General features: G+C 36.2%; 1 protein-coding gene across 3 annotated transcripts in view; it reads right to left on the bottom strand.

The window, feature by feature from the left end:
- The window catches only part of LOC124233824 (R3H domain-containing protein 1-like), a 181,140-nt gene that overhangs the window by 106,645 nt on the left and 47,635 nt on the right, over positions 1-26,860 (bottom strand). For 2 of the 3 annotated variants that reach the window (XM_046651060.1, XM_046651059.1), the window contains exons 2-3: positions 8,415-8,623; positions 6,736-6,946 (exon numbers count right to left, since the gene is read on the bottom strand). In XM_046651060.1, the coding sequence (XP_046507016.1) occupies positions 6,736-6,906 (171 nt within the window). In that variant the 5' untranslated portion in view covers positions 6,907-6,946; positions 8,415-8,623. Of the gene's footprint in view, positions 1-6,735; positions 6,947-8,414; positions 8,624-26,860 lie in introns of those variants that run through there. The other variant, XM_046651061.1, reaches the window with a different exon arrangement.

Below are 26,860 nucleotides of genomic sequence, written 5' to 3'. Positions count from 1 at the left end.
CAGGAATTTGTCCATTTCACCTAGATCCAATTTGCTGGCACACAAAAATTGTTCATAGTCCTTTCTTACAATCTTTTTTATTTTGTAGGATTGGTAGTAACATCCCCACTTAATTTCTTATTTTAGTAATTTGAGTCTTCTTTTTTTCTTAGTCCATCTAACTAAAGGTTGTCAATTTTGTTGATCTTTCCAAGAACCAACTTTTGGTTTCATTGATTTTTCTCTATTGTTTTGCTTTTCACTTTTAAGAGAACTTCAGTGTCACAGTAAAAATTTAGCAGCTTGTTTAACAGATCTTTATGACTCCAGAAACATGCTAATTAAGTTAGAACTTAGAAGGCTGAGGGACAAAGCACCCAATTTATAATTTACATTGTTTGACACTGTAGTATAGGACAGGAATTGGGCCTATAAATGGGTGCAGAATATGAAACATCTTGACTAGAATTTCAGTTTGAAACTGATATTAATACATTGTCAGAGCTAGCTGCTACCTTGGAGAAAAACTGCGGTTCAATAATAAATGGTTAAGTAATATTACAATGAATGTACACTGTTTTTCACTGTACTGCCCTATAGATCAAATTTGAGTGCAAAGAAAAACAAACATGGTTGATGATTTCAGTACTTTGTTCTTTTGTTTATAATAAAAGAACTTTAAACAGATTTAAGATTTATTTTGAATATGAATCTGAAAGGATCCTCAAAACATTACCTATATGTTAATTGCTACCCTAAATCAGAGATCTTTACAATTAATAACAAAAGAAACAAAACCCTAAATCTATGCAGTCAACTTTAATATATGGGAATGGCACATAGGTTTTGTTTTCTAATTTTTTTGATTAATCATAAGGTCTCTTTTGGTCTAACATTCTCACTAACTTTCTTTGCCTATCTTTGTACTGCTAAGAACAATTTGAAGTTTATTATAAAGGAAAACAAAGAAAAATGAAAGTATTGAAATAATGAAACGAGATTTATGTATTACTAAGAAAGAACAGAATAATCTTTATGAATAATATTGCATGTTAAGACAATCACCAATGAATGTTAGTCAATTGAGAGGAAACCTAACATTTCAAAAAGAGGGTTGTTTTTGATTTGTAATTATTATGAACATATAAAGTGTAATGGTTGAGATATTTCAACTAAGGCTCTTAATATACCTTGAAGACCTTACTAATTCTCACTACTTTTCAAGGCAATAGCAAAGATTAATGGTAATTATGAAGAGAAGATAAGGCATTAAAGAGTTAAATGTCTAACTAAAGGTCAAGAACAATAAAAACAACAGAGGTCAAATTGATAACTTCCACTGGAATAAGAGAAAACAGCAAAGCTTTCTGAGTTGGGAGAGTGAACTTCTTAAAAAAAAATTCAATAAACCGACAAACCAAAGCCAATCAGTAACCTGTTTATACCATTTAACACTTTGGGTGAAAGAGCACAGAACTAAATATCCAAAGGCCTGAGTCTTAACACTAAGGAAAAGTCCCCAGAGAAAGCCACAGACTCTGGTTTACAGTTACCCCTTATATTAAATGAAGATAAAGGATCTCACCATACTACTGGTGACATACATGAACATTATTGGAAGAAGTAAAAATATTACGTAAAAGCATTTCTCCATCTATACGATGTGGTGAACATCTTCTTTATAGATGTCATAATAAAGCACTGGGAAAAGCAAATGTGTTTACATAAGTGCTAGCTCTCATATGTGCATATAACTCAGGTTCAATAGAAAGAGTACCAAATTCTAGAAATAATTTAAAAAGTAAAGTGTACTATGGGAAGTGAATTTTAAGTTTTAAAAGCTGAACTCATTAAATATTAATAAAAGACAATAAAAGTACAGTATACAGACAGGAAGCTTAATACAAAGAAACAAAAATAATGCACTGAAATTCTTGGGAGCTTATGTCAAGAAATAAATTTTACTTTACATACAATTTTTTACCTTTGTTAGTCAAATAGGAAAACAGTTAAGATTTTTATGATTTTATATAGACAGACTTTTATTCAATCCTTTCAACAGAAATTCCTTTGCATGTTTCATCAATTAAGGAATTTGATGCCCATTAACCTCACTGGAAGTTGGCCTGTACCCTGAGTTTTTCTGCTTATCTTACTGGATTGCCATTGCTTTCTTGTCCCTTACTTGCCCTATCCTCCCCTTTTAAAAGAAATGCATTGGAACTAACTTGGGGGATACAAGATGCAAAAGTCTCATCTTGACCATCAAAGGGCTTGCCACAGAAACTGAGAATATACTAAATACATACTTCAACTGATTCTGCGTGTGGAAAATTCACTTATATATATCAGAAACTGTTCACGCACTCTGGCACATAAGCCCTAGCTGTCAACAAAAATCAGTTCTTTACTTCCTCCACAACAAGGGTTACCAAAACAACATGGATTTGCCACCCTACTGTTCAATAAACAGTTTGTGGGGAGAGGGATTGTTGTTTAAACTGATCCAAAATATGTTTTAGATGTTTACATACACATTTATATAGATGAACATCCTTAGACAGAGCATTCGTCAAGTACAAAGATACAACTGTAAAGAATAAGAAAGTTGAGTCTGAACCTTTAGTAAGTAACAGAGCACAAGATTTCTAATTTTACATTTCAAACAAATGATGGCAACAGTCAACGCAAGTAATTTACCCTACATTTAATCTAAAAAATCTATCCCTGAGAAATATCAAACAATGGAGGCCATACAAATAAGTTATACAAAGGAAACCAAAGCAAACACTTCACCCCTCCATTGATCCTATGTTAAAGATTAGTAATAGTCTAACAAATCAAACATTTTCTGGATTTAGAAACTTGACACCTCACTACCCCAAACTTCCAAATACTTAATAATCATAGAAAGTCCAACATGTAACTCAAGATCCAATTATTTGGGACCATAATCAACAATTCAGAACAACCTTATAGCAATTATGTGGGAAAGTTAGTGTCTTGACATTAAAGCACATAGATTACTCGAATTCGCTCTAAAGTATTCTTAAGAAATTCTTAAGAAAGTAACCCTAAAATTTCTATAAAAGATTGTAGTCCAAAACAAAAATCTGAATAAAAAAACAGCAAATAATTTTTAAAGAGTAGAGAGCCATACAAGCAGAATTATTTATAATAATAATGGTCAAGGAACTTTATGAGATAATCTTTGTGGACCTCTCTCTAGTTTGATCAAATTATTTTTCATGTAAATGCTCTCCATAACCAATAGTAGAAAACAGAAAGATTTCTTCATAGTATTAAAGCAGCTACGATGGTCAGGAAATTAAGACTTGTAAATGGATGAAATGTATGCTTCTTCAGGAAAACATTTCCATTTTCCTAAGTACTTTAAATATTACTATGCTGATGGAAGACAACAGACATAAGTTATACTCATGGTAGCTGATCTTCAGAATGATAGAGAATATATTGGTTTACTCGAAATTCTTAATAGGAAATCTACATTCTTTGGCACATACATCTAAATATGAGTAAAAATAATAGTTACTATTTAAAATTAAACCTTTAGGTAGTATCTTAGAGTTACCAAAGGAAGACAAAATGTCTAGTAATATCTTAGAAAAAAGGTATTTCATAATAGGTAACTCCATATTAAGTTAAAAGGCAACTTTATATTAACCAGGTTTTTTTTTTAACACAACACTCTATTCCCTGTTCATGCTTAAAATAGTTGATTCTATTTTACACTGTGTCAGGTGAAAACATAGGAAAAAAATTTTCTGATCTTATCTGCTTCCATTCCTAATTTCCACGACTTAAATCTCTCATATTATTTCGATTGTAAGCCCCTTGCCAGACACCCTGCACAGAGGCATCTTGGACCCAAAAAAGCTCCAAGCACAGTAAATATTCCCACATATAGTAAATTCTTAATAAACAAATGAATAAACAGTGAATATAGCATTCAATGGATTAACATAAAATGAATTCTCATATTCTCTGTTCCTCTTCCCAGTCTTTACAGACACCATGCTATATGGAACATGTCAGAGACCATGCCGATTTTTGCTTACTATAGTATTTCCTTGATATAGTATATTTTCAATGAGTATTTGGGGGAGTTGCACTCGTGGTCTAGTGGTTAAGATTTCCCAGTGAGAGAACCATAATACCCATCTATTGGTTGTTATGCTGTGGTGGCTGTGTGTTGCTGTGATGCTGAAAGCTATGCCACTGGTATTTCGAATACCACCAGAGTCATCCATGCTGAACTAGTTTTAGTGGAGCTTCCAGACTAAGACAGACTAGGAAAAAGGACCTGGCGACCCACTTCTGAAAAAATTGGCCATGAAAACCCTATGAATAGCAGCCAAGCATTGTCTGATACAGCACCAGAAGGTGAGAGGATGGTGCAAAAAAAACCAGGCAGGGTTTCACTATGCTGTACACAGGGTCACTAGGAGTCAGAGTTGACTCAATGGCACTAACAACAACAAAAGTGTTTGGGGAGTGCATGAAATTTTCCTGTAGTACGAACAACTGGGACATGCTTCAATAGTGGTCATGAGAATATTTTTGTGCTTATTGCCAAGGGCAACACAACAAACATAGGAGGAAAAGCAATAATCCAAATTAATCGCCTCTTGATAAGCATGACCTGAAGAGTGAACATCAGGTGCAGAAAAGAGACTACAAGGAAATATTTCACTACAGTCATGTGCTGCAAAATGATGTTTCAGTCAGTGATGGACCACATATATGACAGTTGTCCTATAAGTACCTATAAGGTACTATATAGCCTAGGTGTGTAGTAGGCTATACCATCTAGATTTGTGTAAGTACACTCTATGATGTTTGCACAACGATGAAATCGCCTAACACCACATGACTGTATTTCAATCAGGAATGCAAAAGAATTTTAGTAGGTTTTCTCTTATTCAATCAAGATACTGGCACACTGCCACCACTGAGTGTACTGATTGCAGGCATGGAGATTTTTTGTTTAAAAAGTGCTATTACTAAAAATGAGTAGAAAAAATATGTATGCCTCCCAATTTCTTCTATAATTACTACTTGACTATACTTAATCAGCGAGGCCTAAACGCTTTCTCATAGCTGCACGAATTGCTATCACTTTCTAACACATTTGTGGCACATAATGGAGAATAACGCAAGTTGTTTTTGTGTGTGTATGTATGTGTGTGTGTGTGTGTGAGAGAGGAAGACTGGCCCTGAGTTAACATCTGTTGCTAATCTTCCTCTTTTTGCTTTAGGAGGACTGTTGCTGAGCTGACATCTGTGCCAATCTTCTTCTATTTTACGTGGGATGCTGCAGCAGCGTGGCTTCATGTGCGGTGCTAGGTCTGTGCCCAGGATCCGAACCTGTGAACCCCAGGCTGCCAAAGTGAATGGTGTGAACTTAATCACTACAGAACCGGGCCAGCCCCTAAAGAAAGTTTTTGACTGAATGAAGGAATTAATCTTTAAAAGAGACCTCTTTACTTATCATAAAAAAATGAAGGTACAATTTTTGGCATGTAGCCCTCAAGGTCTTTAGAATGTAGAAAGAACGACAGAGTACTTTCTCCAAAAATAGAATTCTTATTCATAGGGCTAAACTAAAACAGAAGTGTTAAAGATAGTATTTTAAAATAACTTTTTGTGGTAGAATAAAAGTCTTTCCTACTGAGAGGCAGGGTCTAATTCCCCTTCCCTTGAATGTGGGCTGGCCCTACTGACACGCATCATCAAACGACATTCTGGGACTTCCCAGCCCAGGTCAAAAGAAATCTTGTAGATTTGCTTGGCTCCTGGAACACTCTTTCTGGGACCTCTGAGTCGCCACATAATAAGTCTTATAGTCTACCATGCTAGAGGGACTATAGGTAGTGTTTCCAGTTCCAGCTGAGCCTATATTCCAGTCATTCCCACCAAGGTGCCAGATATGTAAGTGAAACAGTTTTGGACCTTCCAGGTCAGGCCATCTGCCAGTTAAATATCAGCAAGGGACCTCTTTTGATGCCTTGTGCAACAGAAAATTCACTCAGCCAAGCCTTTGTTCCATTTCCTGACTCACAAATCATGAGATATTAAAAAATAAAATGTTGTTGTTTTGACATTGTTAGCCCTTTGTTTTGCAACACTTTGTTATATAGCAGTAGATAACTGAAACACTTAGAAGTAAATACTATAAGTACTACTTCAAACAATTTTCACCTGTCGTGCATCTGCTGACCAACTCACCAATTTCTATCTGTGCGTGGAATTAAAAGCCTTCTCAGTGGTTAGTGCTAAGTTATCAAATATGTGTAGCATCAAAAGCCTCAAGTGACTTTTTTTCCACCAACTTCTTTGCTCAGTCATGGTTGATTGATTGCTTTCTTTGAGGGCTGCTTTTATCAAAAGAACTTCTGCAGTTTCAAACTCTCTATTCTTCTCTCCCCTAAGAGCTCTTAGGTTAAATTCTGAACTCTTCATTACTTATTATTATGTACAGAGCAGAATGAAAAAGTAGAAAGCCAATAAAAAACATACCGGCCATATACAAATAAAAAGAACTATGTTACATGACACAAGCAAATCAAAGAGATAGACTCAACCAGCTAATCCAGAGGGCTCAAAAATCAGCTGATAGGCACGTCCCCCAGAGTCAACTTACCTGTTTAGAATCCTGAAAGTGAGTTTTGTATGAAGATTATAACTATATATTGAATATTCAGTATTTGTAGCCGGAGAGAAATTCCTGTTTACCTGCAAATCAATGTTGTTGTCAATACAACGTTCATTCTTCTCTGCCAAAATCTTCCCATAGTTTTCTGATTTGATAAGATTTTCAACTCTGGTTGTATCTTTCACTTCTGCCTCCAAATCCTTCATTGTTTCAGTTTCATTTTTTACAGTAACAGTATCAGACATCCTCATTAGCAAAGGTTATTTTAGAATTCTAGAGGGAACTTGAAGCCTTAGCAAGAAAGAAAAAAAATTTTAATTCTATTTGAAACATTTCTTAAATTCAGTTATTGCACAGTACTGAGTACCATCTATATTCCAGGAATAATGATGAGTATACACTGACAGAAGCAAAATTCTTGCTTTCAAGGAGCATACAGTTTAGTGGTAGACACGTTCAAATAAAAAAAATCATAATACAATGAGATAAGCGCTATAGTAAGGGTACAAGGTGATTTTGATGCACATACTACTTCTGAAAGTTCCTAAGAAACATTAAGGAATGAGCCATATTGAGATGGAAGGTATGGCTAGAGAGTTATAAATGTATATTTTAGATGACAGAAATATTTTTCTCTAAAGGGATATTATGAGTATCATCCTATGAGAAAAATACTTTCCTATCATAGCTTTCTATCTAGATTTCTAAAATTCTAAACTTCTTAAATTACTGTGTCATTCTGAGAGGAAATAGTGAAACAAACAGCAACATTCTATACAAAACACAGTTGTGAATCTGCATTAATAACTCTGTTTAGCATTATGAATCAAGCACCAAACACTCTCCTGACTTCTATGATTCAGTGGCAAACACATATTATCAGATGCTCTAGTATACAGACTCCATAGGAGATCAAATACATAAGATGTCATATAGTTCATGTCTTTAGTGAGTTTAAGAAAACACTGGGACTTTACACTGGATATCAAATAGGAATGTATTGGAGATAGGTGTCATTTTGGCACACCTGAGAGATGCCAACAACTTTTTCCCCTAGCTTTATTGAGATATAATTGTTATATAACAATGTGTAAGTTTAAGGTGTATGAAGTAATGATTGAATGCACGTGTATATTGTGAAATGATTACTAGACTCCATCACCTCACATAATTATAATTTTTTTGTGTGTGGTGAGAACAAAACCAACTTATTTTGAAATGCATCAAAAAAATTAAGAATTGGTGGATAGATAGACCGATGGATATAGAGGGACAGATCCAGGTTAAAGTAAGTATGATAAAATGGTAATGGTAGAATCTAGGGATGGTTGTATGGTTGTTCACTGTAAAATTCTTTCAACTTTTCTGTATTTCTGGAAATTTCACAATAAAATCTCGAGGGGAAAAACCAGTAGTACTTATCTTCTCTATATCAGTCTAGAAAGTTCAAGAGTTCTTTTCTCGAAAATGTTTTGCAATTAAATATCTAAATATATTTTAGGGATCTATAAATATCCTTGAAAAATTAAAGAGAAATAGATTCTAAACTCATAAGTAGACTAAATTAAATCAAAAACATGTCTTTCTTAATTATATTCCATACCAAAGTTAACCAGTTCATTCTCAAAACAATAAGTTACTAAGAGGGAGAGGGTTATTTACAATACTCTGGCTCCTTGCTTTTATGTACGAGATTTTGAAAGAAAAAGGGACCTCAGTAAAATTTCTCAAGTTTTTCTCAAGTGACAAGAGAGGTTACCTGATGTGTCCTATGGATTTGGGATTGTGGTGTCCCACAACAATAAAATAAAATAATCCAAAGTTCTTTTTCACAGTTGTCAGCCAGGATGTCAACTGTATTGAACCATCTGGAATCTGGCAGGAGGAGTCCCATGTCCTTGTCACCACTGTAGATTCCTGGACTGAAATGGACTGTCTTGGATCAAATATATCATACCTTTCAGTGGCCTAAAATTAAAACAAAAGAAAACATTTTAACAAAATAGCCAAGGGAAATGGACCACTACCCAGTAATCCGGAAATGAAAAATATTACTGTTGGTGATTTTATTCTTTTCTTGTCCTAAACAAGAATCAGAACACTTAGCTACAACTAATTCTCACATGTATTAGTTTTGTGCGCCTGATTACATCACTGACGTCACCTAGAGAGTTTAGTAGCAAAAGCAGAAGGGAGAAAAAAAGCAAGGAAGCTAATATACAATAAGAACATAGTATGTAGTCAGTGTTGTAAGGGAGATACTATCTTCATTTTATACATAAGGGGAAAAAAACATTTGCCCAAGATCACAATCAGGAACACCGGACTCCAAGAGCTATGATTTTTCCTCTAGAGTTACAACTCTATGAACTTGAGAGGACTCCAATTTTGAATAATAATCACACTCCAGATTTTTAAAAGCAGAAAAGAACAAAAAGCTATAATAAGTCATTAACATTTTCAAAAAAACCCACATTGTCTGTTAAAACTAAATGTCTATAAAGGGTAGAATGACTATTTTTAAAGACATCTGCAAGATCAATGCCAAAATTCTCTCAGTGTCATCTGTTTTTAAAGTCAGTTTCATTTTACATTTTTTCGGTGCAAGTGAACACATCATAGCAAATAACTCTAAAAATCCCATATAGCTCTTTCCATCTTCCTTTGACAATTTTGTTGTCAATAAATAGAATAGTACAGTTAAAAAAAATGTTCTATTGAGGTCACACTAGCTTATAGCATTGTGTAAATTTCAGGTGTACATTCTGAATAGTAGTTTTAAGGTGAAAACAACAGAGCATAATAAGGTCTAAACACCAAGAAATATAACACTAATACTGCCAAGCATGCATCACGGAACAACTCACATCTTACACTAACTCTTTCAAAACTATTTTGAAACGTAATCATTTAGAACCCTGATATAGATTCATACTAGTTTTCACATCTCAATTTCACTGCGACTGACTAAGGGATAATAGAGAAGGAGATATCATAAACAAATGTGAAAGCTGATTTTTAACTGACATTGTCATCTCAAGCTGACCAAGGCTGCTGCTGGACAACTAAATAAATGACTGAGTGTCTTTTTTTTTTTTTTAAGTTCCACCAAAAACAAAACAAAAATACTTCAATATAATTTTTACCATTTTCAACTTTTTCTCTCATGGAATGGTAGACACAAGATGGCAGCACTCACTAAGAAGCCAAATTCTTCGTGTCCTTTGCAAAGTGACTTTGTGATTTAATCATGAATCCTTTAAATCTGAAATTCTAAAAACGTGGGGTTGTAATGCAGTTAAGAAATGAATAAGGGGGCTGGCCCAGTGGTGCAGCGGTTAAGTTCACACGTTCTGCTTCGGCGGCCTGGGGCTCGCCGGTTCGGATCCCAGGTGTGGACATGGCACCGCTTGGCACACCATGCTGTGGTTAGGCGTCCCACATATAAAGTAGAGCAAGATGGGCATGGATGCTAGCTCAGGGCCAGTCTTCCTCAGCAAAAAGAGGAGGACTGGCAGTAGTTGGCTCAGGGCTAATCTTACTCAAAAAAAAAGAAAAGAAAAGAAAAGAAATGAGTAAGGTAATAGCTACAAGGGGTCATGAGGAAGAGGCACCAAGTGAAGAGGTGAACACTAAGAATTCTATGAGGATCAGAAGATTCTCTTAGGACCCTAAGGTCCCAAGGAACCCCAAGGAACCTTAGAGACCACCTAGTCCAATCTTATAATTTACCATGCAAGTTGTTAGCGCCCAGAGGTCACATGACTTGTCCAAAGTCGTACAACCAATTTGTATGACCAATACTTGCTAATATGCCACACGACTTGACAACAAACTAAATAAATGAATGATTCTGAACCAAAATGACTAGTTATTGCCTGGGAAGGAGGCAATGGTGTAACAGAAAGATGAAGTGCATTAGCATTAAACCCCAGCTCTGCCAGTCATGACTTTGGTAAACATCTTAAGCTCTCTGAGCTACAATATTTTAACCTGTAAAGTGGGGAAAAAGAATATCTAGCTCAAAAATTTGCTGGGAAGATTGAATGATTTCAATGTAAAGCACTCACCACAGTCTATCTCACAGAGTGGGCACTACAAAAATGTTAGCTCTCTGCCGTGGTCAGAATCACTCTAGGCCAGCAGTTGGCTGAGGCTGACTTCGCTGTTCCCTGACTGTACCCTGCTGACAGGAGATCGACAGGAGGCCCCCCACGGGGCACAGTGGCTTTGCATACCTTAAGTTTTCTTAGGCATTTACCCTACAACGCTCATGAGGAGAACACTAGAGTTTGTGTGCATGTGTGTATGTATGGGGAGGGGGATGCTTGACTGGGTGCATAGCCTAAAGAAGCTCTCATTTTGAACCTTCCAATTTAACATTAAACATTCATACAAACTTTGAATTCTCCTCCGAAATACTAATGCGTTTGTTTTAAATAAAAATGTTCTCTCCAAATCTTGAAGTAAAAGACATACTCCAGGCTTTTTGGTACCCACTAAAACAAAAACCCTTTTATCCTGGCACAAAGCCTACACTTCTGGGTTACCTAAGGCTGTGTGGGCATGTGGGTGTCAAGTATAGGAAGCCACACAGCACACGTCTCTGCTACAACATTCAGGAGTCAATTAAATGCTCCACCCTAATGTAATAAGAGTTACACAGTAAGTGAAACTTATTGTAAGGAAGTTATATGAATTTGCTAAGTTTCTACATTAGAAGGACAACATAGAGAAAAAAATGAACGAAATGTTGGCATTTATTAAGTGCATACATCTGAGTATCTACTGTTACTGATATTTAAAAACTGCATTTCTCAGAATCTGTTTCAACCTAAGAGATGGATATATGTGCTCAAAATGCATATTCAACTTCGAAAAAACATTCTTCCAACTGCTAACATGTTATCTATTAGGGACAAGCCACAGATTTGATTACATACAATTTCTGTGCTACCAGGTAGCCAACAAAAGAGAAATGCCACATGTATGTACAAATAATACAATCTTCAAAAGTATATGCCCAAAATGATTGGCATCCACCTGGCACCATAAGCAAAAGGGAATTAAAGGTGAAATTAAAGATCATAACCTAAAAAAAGTAAAGCTATAAAGGTACTTGGAAATATAGGGGATATTCCTTCCCAAGCACGACAGAAAAATCTAGAAGCTACCAAAGGAAAATATTAACAAAACTTACAATGAAGTTTTAATATTCTGTATGACAAAATACAGAAGGAAGACCTGACCACCCACTTCTGGAAAAACCAACCACAAAAACCCTATGAATAGCAGCAGAGCGCTGTCTGATACAGCGCCAGAAGATGAGGATGGTGCAACACACAGGGCAGGGTTCCATTCTGCTGTACACAGGGTCACTAGGAGTCAGAATTGACTTGACGGCATCAGCAAAAATATGACAAAATGTAACAAAGATTAAAAGGAAAATGATAAAACCAAATATTTCTAACACAAAAGGGTCAACACCTCTAAAGCAAAGAAGCTCTTATAAATCAAGGGGGAAAAAAGAGAGAAATGGGAAATAGGCAATGTACAAAAGAAATATAAATAAGTACCACCAAAAACTAATACTAATATATAGCTTACCATGTGCCAGGTCCTATTCTAATACTTTTCATAATTAATTCATTTAAGCTCACAACAATTCTAAGAAGCAGGTTCTATTATAACCCTTGTTTGATTTGTTGAAGGTCACACAGCTAGTAAGTGTGGGAACCAGGATATGAACTGGGGCAGACAGGCGCTTCACTCCAAGCTCTTATCCACAATGCTGTATCATCATCTGTATGTACCAAGAAGAGAGGCAATTTGGGTTTACAGAGTACCTGTGTGTCAAGAGTTGTTATAACATGTGGTAACTCCTTAACAATGTATTGAAGACAGAAAGTAAACTTATCCTGTTCATATGGAGCTATGTACTGTTCTTTGCACAGAAGGACAACACTATTAACTTCCTATTAATGGTCAGTAGGGCTAATCACTACTGATTTATCAGAACTGCCAGGTTCTCTTAATCTCCCTATCTCTTGTGATCACAAGTATCAAAACACGTAAACCTGGCTGGCAATAAGAATTCAGTTTGTGGCTAAGGAACGATGTGAAGCCTGGTAGCTTACAAATGATAAATAGGCATAGTTAAGAACCTTCCTTAAGGTAACAAAGCAGGGCAGAATTAGGATCAACATTTGGAAGGGCAGACTAGTATATGCAGTCTACAAATGAGTAGTTTCTTTAGTGAAAATTTCAGATAGAATTTTCAGCAACAAAAATGCAATACTGATACTGCTAACTCAAGAGATACTTTATTATGCCTAGAGCCTAATTTTTGGTTCTATAGCACAAAAGAATTGAAAAGTTAGGCAATCAAAAAATAAATAGTTTCACACAATGAAAACCAGTTTAGGTTAGTAAAATATCTAAAAAACATTTAAGTTAATTTTTTTTGTGGGAAAGAAATCTGGCTCTTACAGATAATAATAAAGTACTCTTCACATGAATATTGAGGAGAAAAAAAGAGATACATTACTGAAGTTATCTGAATAGAATTTGGCAAAGCACACTGCACTGTTCTTCCCTTATGACTACCTGGTTATTCAATGTCATTTCATTAGATGGACACAATGCTGTATTTCTCCCCTTAGAGAAAAAAAATGTATTCAGGCGGGCACATGTATTAAATAAGCCAAATACACAAGACCAACACACATTAGCTTCTCCTAAGATTATAAATTGACATGACCAATTGGTCAAAGGCCTCTAGCGATAAAGGCAAGGAAAACTGTTCACACTGTATTTAGAAATACTGGAAATTCACATTCTCAGAGTCAATCACTTGAACAAGAATATAAGCACCAACATTTCAAAATGCTAAATGTCCACGTGATTTATAAAGTTACTGTTATCCAACAAAAATTTACTGAGTAACCTCAGAAAACACACCTGCAATAAATATCAGCCATATTTAAAAAGAGCAAAAGAGAAAGAACAACCTTGATCTGAAAGAGTTCGTTAAACCCAAAGAGAAGGTTAATAATGACGTTTATCAAGAAACACACAAAATAATTTTAAGAGGACATTTAAAGACAGAGGAAAAAGACTTGGTAAGGCGAAGAATGGGAAGGAATAACTTATTAGTGATGTCCTGCAAGACTATGACACAAATTACTCTTGGAGAAAAGTTACATGGGAAGGTAAGGTGTTACTTGACTGAGCTGCATTCTGAGTGGAGAAATGGGGAAGACAAGAAAAAGAAGCCCATTTAATGGAAATAGTGTATGAACTGTGGTTGAAGACAAAAAATTTGATAGCCAGAGTCAACAAGGGCATGGGGAATGGGAACTCTCAAACACTGTGAGTTCACTTTAGTAAACAATTTGTGATAGCAAATGAAGTTTAAATTCCTCATTTCCTATGGCCCAACATTTCCACTTCTGGATCTATACACTAAAGAGAGACTCAGACGTGCAGGTACAAGAACTTTCACTGCATCGTTTTAATTAAAAGCAAAGAATGGGAAAGACCAAATGTCTATCAATAGGGAAACGGATTAAAAAACAGCATAACAAATACAAACGTGGTGTACTTGTATTGCACAATATGATAAAACAAAATGAATGAACTAAAGCTGTATCAACATAAGTCCCAAAAGAATGTTAGAACGTTTAGTGAAAAAGCAGAATCATCTCTCCAATACAATGCAACTTATGTAAAAAATTCAACAGCATGCATAGGATGGGTACACATCTATTTCATGTTAGTAATTCTGCCTGGGGAGGGAAAGGAAAGGGTTTCAGGTGAGACAGAAAAGGGACTTCAATCATGTCTCCATTATTTTATTTCTTAAAAAAAAACTGTATCAAATATAATAGGTTAGCATTTGCTAATTCTGAGTAGTAAATACTAAACATGTGTTATAATGCTCCTTTTTTTGGTTTTGACATTTTTCCTTAAAATGCTCTAAAAACAAACAACAGGAGAACAACATCAAAGAGTGGATATATTTTAAGTTAAGATTAGAAATTCAGTCTTGGTCTCATGACGGACAGAAAGCCTGAATAATAGAGGAACATATTTTAAGAGAAGCCATGGAGAGTCATTTTAGCTACATGTTCTAACAGGTAAAATGTTATGAGTTGTGATGGAAAGTGACTAGAGTTTAGATAAAAGATTAAGAGGTGAAGGCTGAAATGGAAAAGAGAGATTTCACGCATTCATTCTAATCTTTTCATTGGAAACTATGTGCTAAGCACTGCTCTAAGTGCTGAGGCTGTGGCAGCGACCCGGCAGACAGAATCCCAGTACTCAAGGTGCTTACATTCTACTGCACAGACAAAACAAACACAATAATTACTAATTGTGATAAGTGCTTTAAAACCAATAATATCAACAGCAAACTCTTAAACAGCTACTTATTATTCACAAAGCACTATTCCCAATGCTTTAATGGTATTACTTTATTTAACCCTCATAACAACCCTAACAGGTAGGTGCTTTTATTATCCCCATTTTACAAATGAGGAAATTGAGGCAGAGAAAGATTAAGCAGCTAGTCCAAGGTTGCAAGACTAGTAAGTAGCAGAGTTAGAATTTGAATTCAGGTCTTCTGGCTCCAGAGTCCTTTCTATTAGCCACTACCTACATATACTGCCTCTAGAAATGAACAGGATACATAACAGAAAGTAACAAACTGGGGGATGCCAACTAGATACATGGGTAGTCAGGGAAAAGGTTAGGGCTGTGATAGTTGGAATAGTTATGATAGGACACAATAAAGGTGTAGGTGGTGTTTGATACCCACTAACATAGAAAATTTATGAAAAAAGATTTGGTGCAGAATAATGACTTCAGTTTTGTACACAGTAAGTTTAAGATGCCTTCAGGACGTTCAGGTGGAGAAATCTAAGAGGGAGAGTTGGATGACCTGGAGCTAAGGAGAGAAGGCTGGGCTGACGCTATTTATTTGGGCAGAATCACTGTACAGATGGAAGCCTGTAATTGTCAACATAGATCAAGTTGCTCAAGAGCCACTGAATAAGAAAGGAAGTGGGCTTACCAGAATCCCTAGGGAACATCAAACCCTAAGAAATAAGTAGAAGCTGGAGGACCAAAAAGAGTCTACTGGATTTGGCATCAAGGTTAAGCAGGAGAAGCAGTTAGGCGAAGATTGTTAGGATGGAAAGTGCAAAGGCCAAAGAGAAGAAGCCAGCAGAGAAAGGAAGGAGAGAGGCTAAAGGTTTAAGAGGAAAAAAGGATGAGAATGAGAAGGAAAATTTGAAGTGGAAAGAAATGAGGAAATGGGATCAGAAGCAGAAATGGATGGATAAGCCTTGTAAGTATTCACTGTCCTCAGAAACTGAAGGTAATGTGACAGGAAACTGAGGGAATTCATATCTAATAAACTCTTCCTACTTTACCTAGAACATTATTTGCTAGGAGTGAGGAAGCTGGGATGGCTGTAGAGTTTGGGGAGAATGGTGGGTGAGGATACATACTGGAGTGAGCCAAGGGGGAGGTTGATTAAGGCTGACACCAACGTCCTGGAGTGCTTAGGCAGTCCTTCTGGGGAGAAATTTGTAGACTACAAGACTGGAGGCTTTCAGTTTTTTAACTGGAGGTTTCTCAATTCTTCAACTGAGGTCAGTGAAATGGGAGTAATTTAAATGAGGCAGCTCAGGTGCTACTTGGCTACAGAATAGGCTAAATGTCCTTTCACAGTCATTTCCAGATCCTGCTTTACATCAATGTGTGGTACAGTGCTTAAGCAGCTTAATAAGGCCAAATCAAAACGTAAAAAGTTGGAAATTAGGAATGCTAGAGTACTAAAAGAACTCTACGTATATCTTTATGCAGCAGGGTCCTAGTTTGAGAGAAAGCAGAAGCTAAAGAAAGTGTTTTCATTAGAGAACCAAGGCAGTGCAGAAGTGGGAGACAAACAGCTCACGGTGTCCAGGTGATAGAGCCCAGCACAGAAGATTCTAGTGAATATGGTACCCTGAAGACTAATGATGTTGAGAGCTCTAGGAGATAGAAGCTTTGGCAGGGACAGGATCAATTTTATTGGAAGCAACAGCAAAAGTGGCAGTGGGGATTAGGCCAGAGAAGGCAATAATTGGAAGGGCATGAAAGGGTTGTTCACGAGCTCACAGGAGATACCTTGAAGAATCTGGGATAACTTGGTGAGATTCTAAAGGCGTGTAGATATTGGCAGATGAAGGCAAGGGACGATGTAATAAAGTCAGGGCCATTAATGTAGCTATACTTGAAGGCTTTATTAATTATCTCCTAATATAGTGCTAGTAAGGGTAAAATGTATTTTGCCTTAATTCTAAACCTGTCATAGTCCAGGAAACTCTATATACATGTGTTAAACATAGGATTACAATAAATAAATCAGGTTGTAACAAGGTCTCTTGGCACATAATAAAATCTCTTAAAGACTACATGGAAGAAAAAAGACTGGTCTTACTATCCGATCATGCTTTGGGAAACAAAGAACATTCAAAGGTTTAGATTCCTGGAAACGAAGCACAGATAATGAGTATGTGAAAGAAGAACTTAAGAGAGTGGGCATGAAGAAGAGAGAATACAGATTTTTGTTCCATATTGAGTTTAAGTTGATTATAATTCATTCTTTAAATAATATATTATCCACGTAGAGATTCTTTTAAGCTAGAGAGAACTAGTTAGAAGGAGAAACATCTATTTTTTCAGTCTTGACCTCAAGAGTTATCTCTTATAAGTAATGAGAACCAGAAAAGCAAATTATTTCCCTAATGCAGAACACCGAAGACACTATCAACAGTTAGAGAATAAGATACTGTGTAATAAAAAATTTGGCTGGCCTTTGTCCCTGATTCCTGGGAAGGAGCCTCTAAATCCTTGAAATTTCTGGAGTGATGGGAGAGTCTTTGTTATTGATGGTGGGCCCTGACCTGAGGTAAGGCATGGTGGTTCCCTACATAGTTTATGCTAATGAGCTGGCTCAGGATGGGGATGGGGACTGGCCACACCAGAAAGAAAGTTGTGGCTTTGAGCCAGGTGATATCAGCATGACCTGTGGGAAGGGAAGTGGGGACAGGAGATTGAATTCAACTGCATGGCCAAGGATTCAATCAATCATGCCTGTGTAACGAAATTCCAATAAAAACTGTTAACGCTGAGGCTTGGGTGAACGTCCCTGGATGGCAATATTCTACATATTGTCATATATCACTGTACCAGGAGGATAACACATCCTAACTCCATGGGAGAGGACAACGGAAGCTTTGCATTTGGGACCCACCCAGACCTCGTTCTATACGTCTCTCCTTTTGGCTGGTCCTGATTTGTATCCTTTCCAATAAAACTGTAATTGTAAACACAGCACTTTCCTGAGTTCTGTAAGTTATTCTACTGTAGAATTATCAAACCTGAGGGGGGTCATGGGAACCTTCAAATTTGTAGCCAGCTGGTCAGAAGTGAGAGTGGCCTAGTGTCTAAAGTGAGGGCAGACTTGTGGAAGACTGTGCCCTTAACCTGTGCCTAACTCTGGGTTAGTGTCGGAAGTCATCGCAGTTATCAACTTTTTTGCATATCTAGTCTCATTCATTACATTCTTTACTAATGCATTTTGTGCTAGGTTCTTAGCAAGATAATATCTGTAGTTTATAGTTAATGAATAAAAGTCAACATCATCATGAGTGTAATCCCAGTTCCTTTATCTCAGCCATTCCTAATGCCATCAATGAGAAGGCATATGGTTTACACAGACAGTGGCAAGTGCTAGGCGATCCTATAAGAAACCTTCAGTCTTTATGGTACATAACATCAGAGTGTTCCCTTTACTCCTTCAAAATTATATTTCACTTGATATTTTTTCTCTGTACTACCAATATAACTAAATTTATCTCTCTGTGCTTTTTACCCAGGACTAGTATTTTATTCTTATCATAGAATCACAATGAAAATTCTTTGAAGGCCTTAAAAGTATTAAGCTCTGACATCAAAGAGTTTTAGCAAAACTCATGCTGGGCTCCTGGCTCATTTATCTAATCCACCCAAAGGTTCTTTGATGGCTTAATGTATTTCATCGACATGCGAAACTTCATATTCTCTAGCATTTGAATCAGTAGATCTAACATGACCCATTTCCTTCTTATGACAAAAATCTGTTTCCTTTATAAGATTTTAATTTAGGTTACAATTGGCAGTCATTCTGTTTTATAACTATTAATGTGCCACCCTTCACTTCTTGAATTGCCAACTACATTCTTTCAAACAAAGGATCACAACCTTCTTTCAAGAAAGCACCTAGGGATTATGCTCGGGGGAAAAAGGCTCAAAAATGTTTTATTTCTTCTTTCAGTCAAAGAGCATTTTCGTGGTCAGTAAAAATAGCTTAAAAACCAGCTTGAGGTAGAACAGGTGTTGTCTTTCAGTTGCCATTATCTAACTTCATACTCTATAAAAGGATGCGTACAACAAAGTACAAGTACTCTCACAGCTTGAAGACGCGGCTGCTAGGCATGAGAGAACACTGCTGAGAACCTCACAGTCCCTGAAAATTCACACTATACACTGTACCTGTAGAGTGAGCAGATATAACTTCTCTTTAAGGTACCTACGGTTCTGTTCAGTTTAATTGGTTCAATTTCCTACGGCTTTGCACAAAATGAATAAATTCAGAGTCTAATACATTTCAGATTTAATTTTTTAATGGCTTTCTTTCATTATTTCCTAGCTAGGTCCACCACACCAAATTGTTTTAGGAGTTATTAACACTTAACAAACTTCTTTTGTTTTCTTTATAATTGTCTCATTGGAGCTCAATGGGGGCAAAGTCTTCAATTTTTGTTGTCATGCATTTTCTACCTGTTAAAAGAAGCTGTGGTTTTAGGTAACACTTTGAAAGTATTGAGATAATAAAACATTCTGCTTGCTCTCTCTCTCTCTTCTGATCCTGTATTGTAGTCTGACATCAGATGTGCCTGGTAATCAGTCACTGCATATGTTCAAACTGCTTGGAAAAAGCCACATGTGATTTTTGTGGAAGTGCCTGCTACTGAAGAAGGAAATCGTATACCTTCCAAGCATTTGAAAAGAAAGGAACAGAGAGAAGATGTCAAATCAACATAGATTGAATAATGATTTATAAACACCATAAAGCAGTAATTCTTATTTTAGACTTAAGATTCTTGAGAATCTTATTAAACCCAAGGATCCTCTCTGCAGAAATGGAGCACTCATACATGTGTATGTCCACAGACATTCTTGCATGAGGTTTTAGGGGTTTCTTGGTTCTCCAGAAGCTTATACGTGAATCCTAGTTGGCAATTCTTGTTTTACATTTTACATAGGCATCTATATATGACATTTTCATATTCATATTATATGTAAAATATAAAACAAGGGTTGTCAATTAGGATTCACGAATAGGCTCTGGAGAACCAAGAACCCTATAAATGTCTGTATTATGTGTAGACACACACACACACACACACACACACACACATTCTTATACAAACTTGCTTTGGGGAGGTGGGAAAGTGGGGTTGGGTGCTTCAGGCTTTTCTCTGGTTACTAAAGTACATCTGTGGAACTCCAGGGCTTAGAGGAATTTAGTTTGAAAAAGTAAAAAGCACTGCATTAACTCTATCAAAGATATATCATATGTCAATCAGAATGGAGGTTGGTCAGCTATGGAGGTGTGACAAGAAGATTTACAGAGACAACAATTTTGGGGGGCCCTATTTCACCCCCATGCTGTGCCCCACATGTCCAGGAGTCTGATTACAAAGCACAGAAGAGAACTGTAACAAGCAGTAGAAGCACCAAAAGAATGTGAAAACAAGCACTGCTACATAATTTCAGAGGAGGGAGAGTATTAAAAGGATATTTAATTCAGCCCACATCTTTCTTTGCTTCTTAAACATATATTACTTGTTAACTGTAAATTTAATTTTTTTCCCTGATAGCTCTATGCTAGTTATCACAAAACCACAGTGCTATTAAGATATGCTATATCTTCATCAAACTGCCACCTCACTCTGCTTTACAAAACAAAATGAAAACAATGAGACAGTTGCTAGGTTTGTGATTATGTAAACAGGTAAATGCTAAGTGAATTTTTGTTCTTCAGACTACTTAAATACTGAGATTTGAGATTCAAAATCTTGAGGAAACATTTAAAAAATGTTAAAAATCTTTAAAAGACATACATGGGACTTCCCTCTATTATTTTTGTTTCTTCCTGTGAATCTGTAATTATTTCAAAATAAAAAGTTAAAAATGAAAGAAAAAAAAATCCCAACATATATCCAGTGTAATATATTTGGAAAATACAGAATGGAATCAAAAAAGTCATATAGGCATAAAAAAATACAAGTTTATCCATAACCTGGAACACAATTCTGAAGTAGGATATTGTCTTAAGTATCTTAAAGAGCAAAAATTTTAAAACTGCTTTCTAAAAAACACGAAAAATTACAGCAAAATCATGTAAGAGAAAAAAAACTCCCTATAACAGTCTAAAATGTATATCTTTGGCAGATAAAACATTTTAAATGACAATTTTATTATGTGATCATTTTAAACCATTTGTAGGGTCTGAAAATTCTAAAAATTAAAGCAATTGAACCAAGGGTAAAATGTGTTTATTTAAAACATATTTAATTACCCATTAGCTTCTTTCTGAAAGCACAGAGTTTAACATAAATTAAAATGCAACCAGTAACTGCTATTAATTAACCAAAACAATTAAAGTCAAGTGCAGATCTGGTGCCAATAAAAACTGAAAACCTGTATGAAAATGAAAATTTGGAGAGTGTGTGTGTGTGAGAGAGAAGCTCAGACAAGAAAGAGACAGAAAGACCTGGGGGTAGGGTGAAAAAGGTAGCAAAATGCCAAGAGAGGGAGGGACAGAGGCAGAAAGACTGACAGAAAGAACAGAAGTCAGGGAGACTGGGAGACACACAAACAGGGACAGAGAGGTAGAGAGAAAGAGAGGCATAAAGGAGGAAAGGAGGGTGAGAGAGGAAGGAGGAAGGCGTACGGGGACAGACAGAAAGAAAGGGGGAGGACGGGGCACATGGAGAACCATAGACAAAGGGAAAGGGAAAGATGAACAGAGATTAATCGAAAGGGAGAGGAAGAGATAGAGAGGGAAAAGGAGAACAGACAGAGGGAAGCAGATACACAGCTAGACAGGGAGAGGGAGACAAGGACAGAGAGAGGGAGGTATCAGAGAGAGGGAAAGAGTCAGAAGACAAGCAGAAAAGGAAAGAAAGACAGATACATAGACAGTGATTCAGTCACAGAGGGAAACAGACCCTGAGAAACCAGGCAGAGATGGACAGAAAGGGAGAGAGACTGAGTCAAAGTGGGGAAGACCAATGGGTCAGGGGAGGGTGAGAGGGAGAGAAGAGACAGAGAGGGAGAGACAAACACTCAGAAAGTCTCATACACACACGTGTGCACACACATGCACCTGTGTGTGTGTGTGTGTGTGTGTGTGTGTGTGTGTGTGTTGGGGGGAGACAACAGGAGGAGGCAGAGAGAGACATAAACAGAAACCTAAAGGAAGGAAAAGAAGAAATGAAAAAGAGGAAAGGTACAAAAAAGAGGAAAGTGGAAAGTGACAAAGGACGAATGAAAGCAGTTGTAGGCAAGAATTGAGAGTATGTGCTGTTAATTTTTTTCTTTTGTAGTTCTCAACATAAAACTTAAAAGAAAACCTGAAGCTTAAAAAACCAATGATGATGAAATTCTACAGGCATTAGGTTGAAATAATGTATCTTATAAAAGACCCTAATGTTAGTAATAGCTATCAATATTTTCACGATCCTAATTGCTTACACAGTTGGGAATCTGAAAGAAACAAAAGAAAGAGGAGTAATGATATTCAGCACTGATAAAAGGCCACTTAGTGATTTTCCTCCAATGTCCTCTAAAAAAGAGAGGAGTTATTCCTCAAGATCAAAATAATCATCTCATACTGGGGGAGGGGGTTGGAAATATCACAGCAATTCCAAATACATTAAAATTTTGGCTCATTCTAGGTAAAAAGCAAGCAAAACTCAAAAACCTTTCAAACAAGCCAGTTACACACTAATGGACAAATTTTAGTTATTCAGTATTACCTATATGGTGAGATTCCAGTTCTGAAGAATCATAAAATAGCAAGGTAAATGTGAAGGTTTCCAGATAATGTAATTAGAAATCAGACAGTTCTCAAAAATTACATAGTTTGATTTGCAATTGTTCTCTTTTGCAATGTGGTATTTGATTACACTAATCATAGCAATGACAGATCTAGGTTTTACTGTTAGAAGCACTTCGAAGATTATTCTACCTCTTCCCCCAAAACAGGGTACAAAAAATTAACGTTAATTTTGAAAGTTAAGGTTTTTAGTTTTTTAATTTCCAAAAGAAGAGTCTCTTCATACTGTATTTGTTCCACAATGAAATTTTTAAGATCGAACAAGCCATACAGCACGTCTATTTTAAGATGAACCTGAAAGAGAAGTCATTTTTCCAATTGATAATTTGTTCAGCTCTACACAAATACCAACGAGCACACAGGTAAACCGTCCTAACAGTAAGGTATAAGGAGCATCACAAATTTGGGGGTAGGAGAGAAGAAACTTAAACTACAGCTGAGAACTGTACTACGGTCATTTGACTCCTACTCCTCATTCTATCAACCTAAATAAATATATCTTTGTAAAAATAAACAAGAACCATTTAAAAACATGCTCTCATTTTGGATGTGGTAAGGATTTTATCACATATGCCCCTAGTAAAAACTATGGTACTAAGAGAACATGAATAACTCTTCATATATTTGATTACCTTTTGTACACAGTTAGCAAATGAATTAAGAGTCACATACCTTCATTGTATTGGTATTTGCTTCACCATACAGAGTGAATGAAGATGTACTTTCCATAGTATCTGTAAACTGATGCTCTGCATTGCTCCTCTACAGAGCTCACTGCACACTCAGCCAGCTGATTAGTCAGACATTGGGAGAGCGCTGCTAGAGCCGTTTAAAGCACTTGCCGAGGACTCAGAGACAATAGAAAGTCAACAGCTGTATGTTGTGATGTCAGTAACACTCTAGCCAGTCACCACCCAGAATATCTGAAATGCATCAGAAGCTATATTGAGCTCTTCATTAGCAATTCAGAAGCAATGATGCAAAAGCCCATGAAACTGTGAATGTGCAAAGACTGTCAGGATTTTTGAGATGTCTCACATTAAAATTTTGATGCACACTGATGCCTGACTTCACACTGATGAAAAAAGTTGAGATAATTATATTTTTCTCTAATTCCCTAAAGAACAAAATGTATGGAATCTAGGCATGGTTAATATATCACATTTTTAATAACTCTCTTTGACACTTGTAATATTACTAACAAAAAGCCAAAAAAAAAAGAGGAAAAAACCCTAAGACAATCTGTCTACAAAAGCTGACGTTGCAGGGCAGTTTTGTCTCTTCAAACCAATTTAACTGTCACAAAGAAACAAAATACATTAAGGGCATAATTCCCTATTTCTTAATTTGTTTTTTGCTAAAATTAAAATGAGCTTGCTTATTCCGGCAAGAGCATTACTCCTTATACCAACAGATGGAGACAGCAACAGAACTGCGATCAGAGGACAATCGCGCCTTGTGTCAGATGCTTGTTGTCTATATTAGCTCAAGTGGTGAACTTACAAGAAAACGAATCATCCGAAACCAAATAAAAAACCCTCAATGTTCAGCAACTATAAGACAAGCAATCTAAAATAAAGAAAATAGAAAACTAATTGTATCTATTGGGTAAAACAATGAATAAGCAGACAAGTGTACTTTTAAAATTCTGACCATGGATTTCTGTGATAGCTGGGTAAAGCACATGCCCCTCTTTCCGGAAACATCTTGTGAAACAAAGATCATACTTTCCACAGCATAGAGGAATGCTGTAAGGATCCTACCAGACAAGGCTCACATCATTACCCATACTATTTGAAGAAAAAATGTATACCACTAACCAGAAATACTATTCTTCTCTGCCACTAAAAGGTTAAGTCTTACAGTTTATATAACCTACAGCCTAACAGATCAGCCGTGCTCTATACTGGCAAATAGCAAAGTAAAAGACACTGACTTTATAACTTGAAAATTATTGCAAACACAGGCTCTATTTCAGCTCTATAAATAGATTCAAGTTAACAATAGTTATAAATCCACAAAACCTTCCCCGACTATTCACACAACAAAGGTGACAAGGCAGCTAATACCAGTGATTCTTCTCTAAGAAACTTCATGTTAATTTAAAGTTTTCCCAAATATCTATTTCCCCAGTGTACAATCCTTTATCATGCCCTGCACTTTTTGGGTACCTAGATACTAGAAAGAGGTAAAAATCAAGTGCCAGCCTGAGTACCCGAAAAACAAATGTCCAAGTGCCCGATTTTTCCATAAATAGTTACTGCTGCTATCAAAGGGTACAAATTATTTTTTCTCACATAAAATCTTTGTTACTTATGAGAAACATAAATTCAAAGCAGTTTTCCTTCAAAACCATAAAAAAAGCTCTTGTTATGAAACAGATGGACAAATTGAAATGCAGAATAATGAAGGAACCCACTTTCATTGTGGCAAAAATTAAGATAAGTATTTCTACTTGTCAGAAAGGTCAGAATAAATCCACTTGCATACATGGGTGATAATTCAAATGATTCTCTCTTTGAGCACTGGAAATTGTTACGCCTTATAAATTCAAGCGATTCTGAACTAGTCAAAAATCATAATTAAAATTATTTTAAAATGTAGTTTTATTATTGTCAAGTAGAGGCCTCCCTCTAATTCTGAAAAGAAAGGAGTTAGCTGTGAATAGTGAACTCCATCGATAACGAACCCTTAATTTGGAAACAACCTACAACTAGCTAATAAGACACAGAACTTTCAATATTCTTTTTGGAATTAATTACGTAAGCTCTGTCTGTCCCCTGTAAGTATTCAATATAAATAGTGGAGGAAATTTAGAAAGGTTTCTTGTGACATCTTGGAAGTGTGCTTAACACGTGCTACCAAGGTCAGGTAATAAAGGAAATTTTCAAAGACTAAATCCTCAGTAAGAAAAATATGAATTAATGAGATTTAATTTTCTGCTTGCATCTCAAATTTCACACTCTACTTCTTAGAATGCTCAGCAACTTCCTCTGCAAAAATAGAAGCACACTGCCTCTGTTGACACAGTGTTTAACTGTAGTTATAAAGTAAAGAGAGGACTCCCAACTGAATTACAGGAACTGGGGCATCTATGGGACTAATAACAGAAATTTAATTGTCTAAATCTAATTACTGACACTGCTTATAAATTTTCTTAATTTTGGGGTGCCTGAGCTCTGACGTGACATTTTAAGCACTCGACCTTTAAAGGTGAAAACAATGCTTGAACCTAATTCTCTTACATATTTCCTAAGACATTCTAAACAAAAAGAGCAAATGAATACCATAACCAAGGGCTATCTTATAGGAACTAATTTTTCAGAAATTCAACATTTTCTTAGAAGTAGAAAATCAGTATTTTGCAACCACTAATGTAATAACAGATTCTGGCTTGTATCATGAATAGATGATAAAACCTACTGGATGAAAGATAGTTATTGACAAGATATTCTTTATTACTGATAACTTTTAATTTCAAAGAGAAAAAACTATGTTTACAACTAGCAGACTCTGCCTTAACCAAGTGACCAAACTGAACATCACCAATAATAGGACAGACCAACATTGTATGCCTCATGATATATTGTTACAGGGGACAAAAAAAAATCACCTGGGCTACATTCCTCTGTGTTTTTTTTCTTTTCTTTTCTTTCTTTCTTTTTTTTTTTTTGCTGAGGAAGATTCACCCTGAGCTAATGCCTGGTCTGTGCCAGACTTACTGTATTTTGTATGTGGGTCTCCACCACAGCATGGCCTCCGACGAGTGGTGTAGGTCTGCGCCTAGGAACCAAACCCAGGCTACCAAAGTAGAATGCACTGAACTTAACCACTAGGCCATGGGGCCAGCCCCTGAAAATATTTAATCTGAATTTAATCATGAAGAAACAATCAGACAAATTTAGACTGTGGACCATTTTATAAGACAGCTAGCTTGAACTCTTCAAATATTAATATAATGAAAGAAAAAATAGGCAAAATTATGAAAG

Source organism: Equus quagga, unplaced genomic scaffold (genome assembly GCF_021613505.1).
Source record: "Equus quagga isolate Etosha38 unplaced genomic scaffold, UCLA_HA_Equagga_1.0 252_RagTag, whole genome shotgun sequence".
Lineage (NCBI taxonomy): Eukaryota > Metazoa > Chordata > Mammalia > Perissodactyla > Equidae > Equus > Equus quagga.
This window is presented reverse-complemented; position numbering and strand designations above follow the sequence as displayed.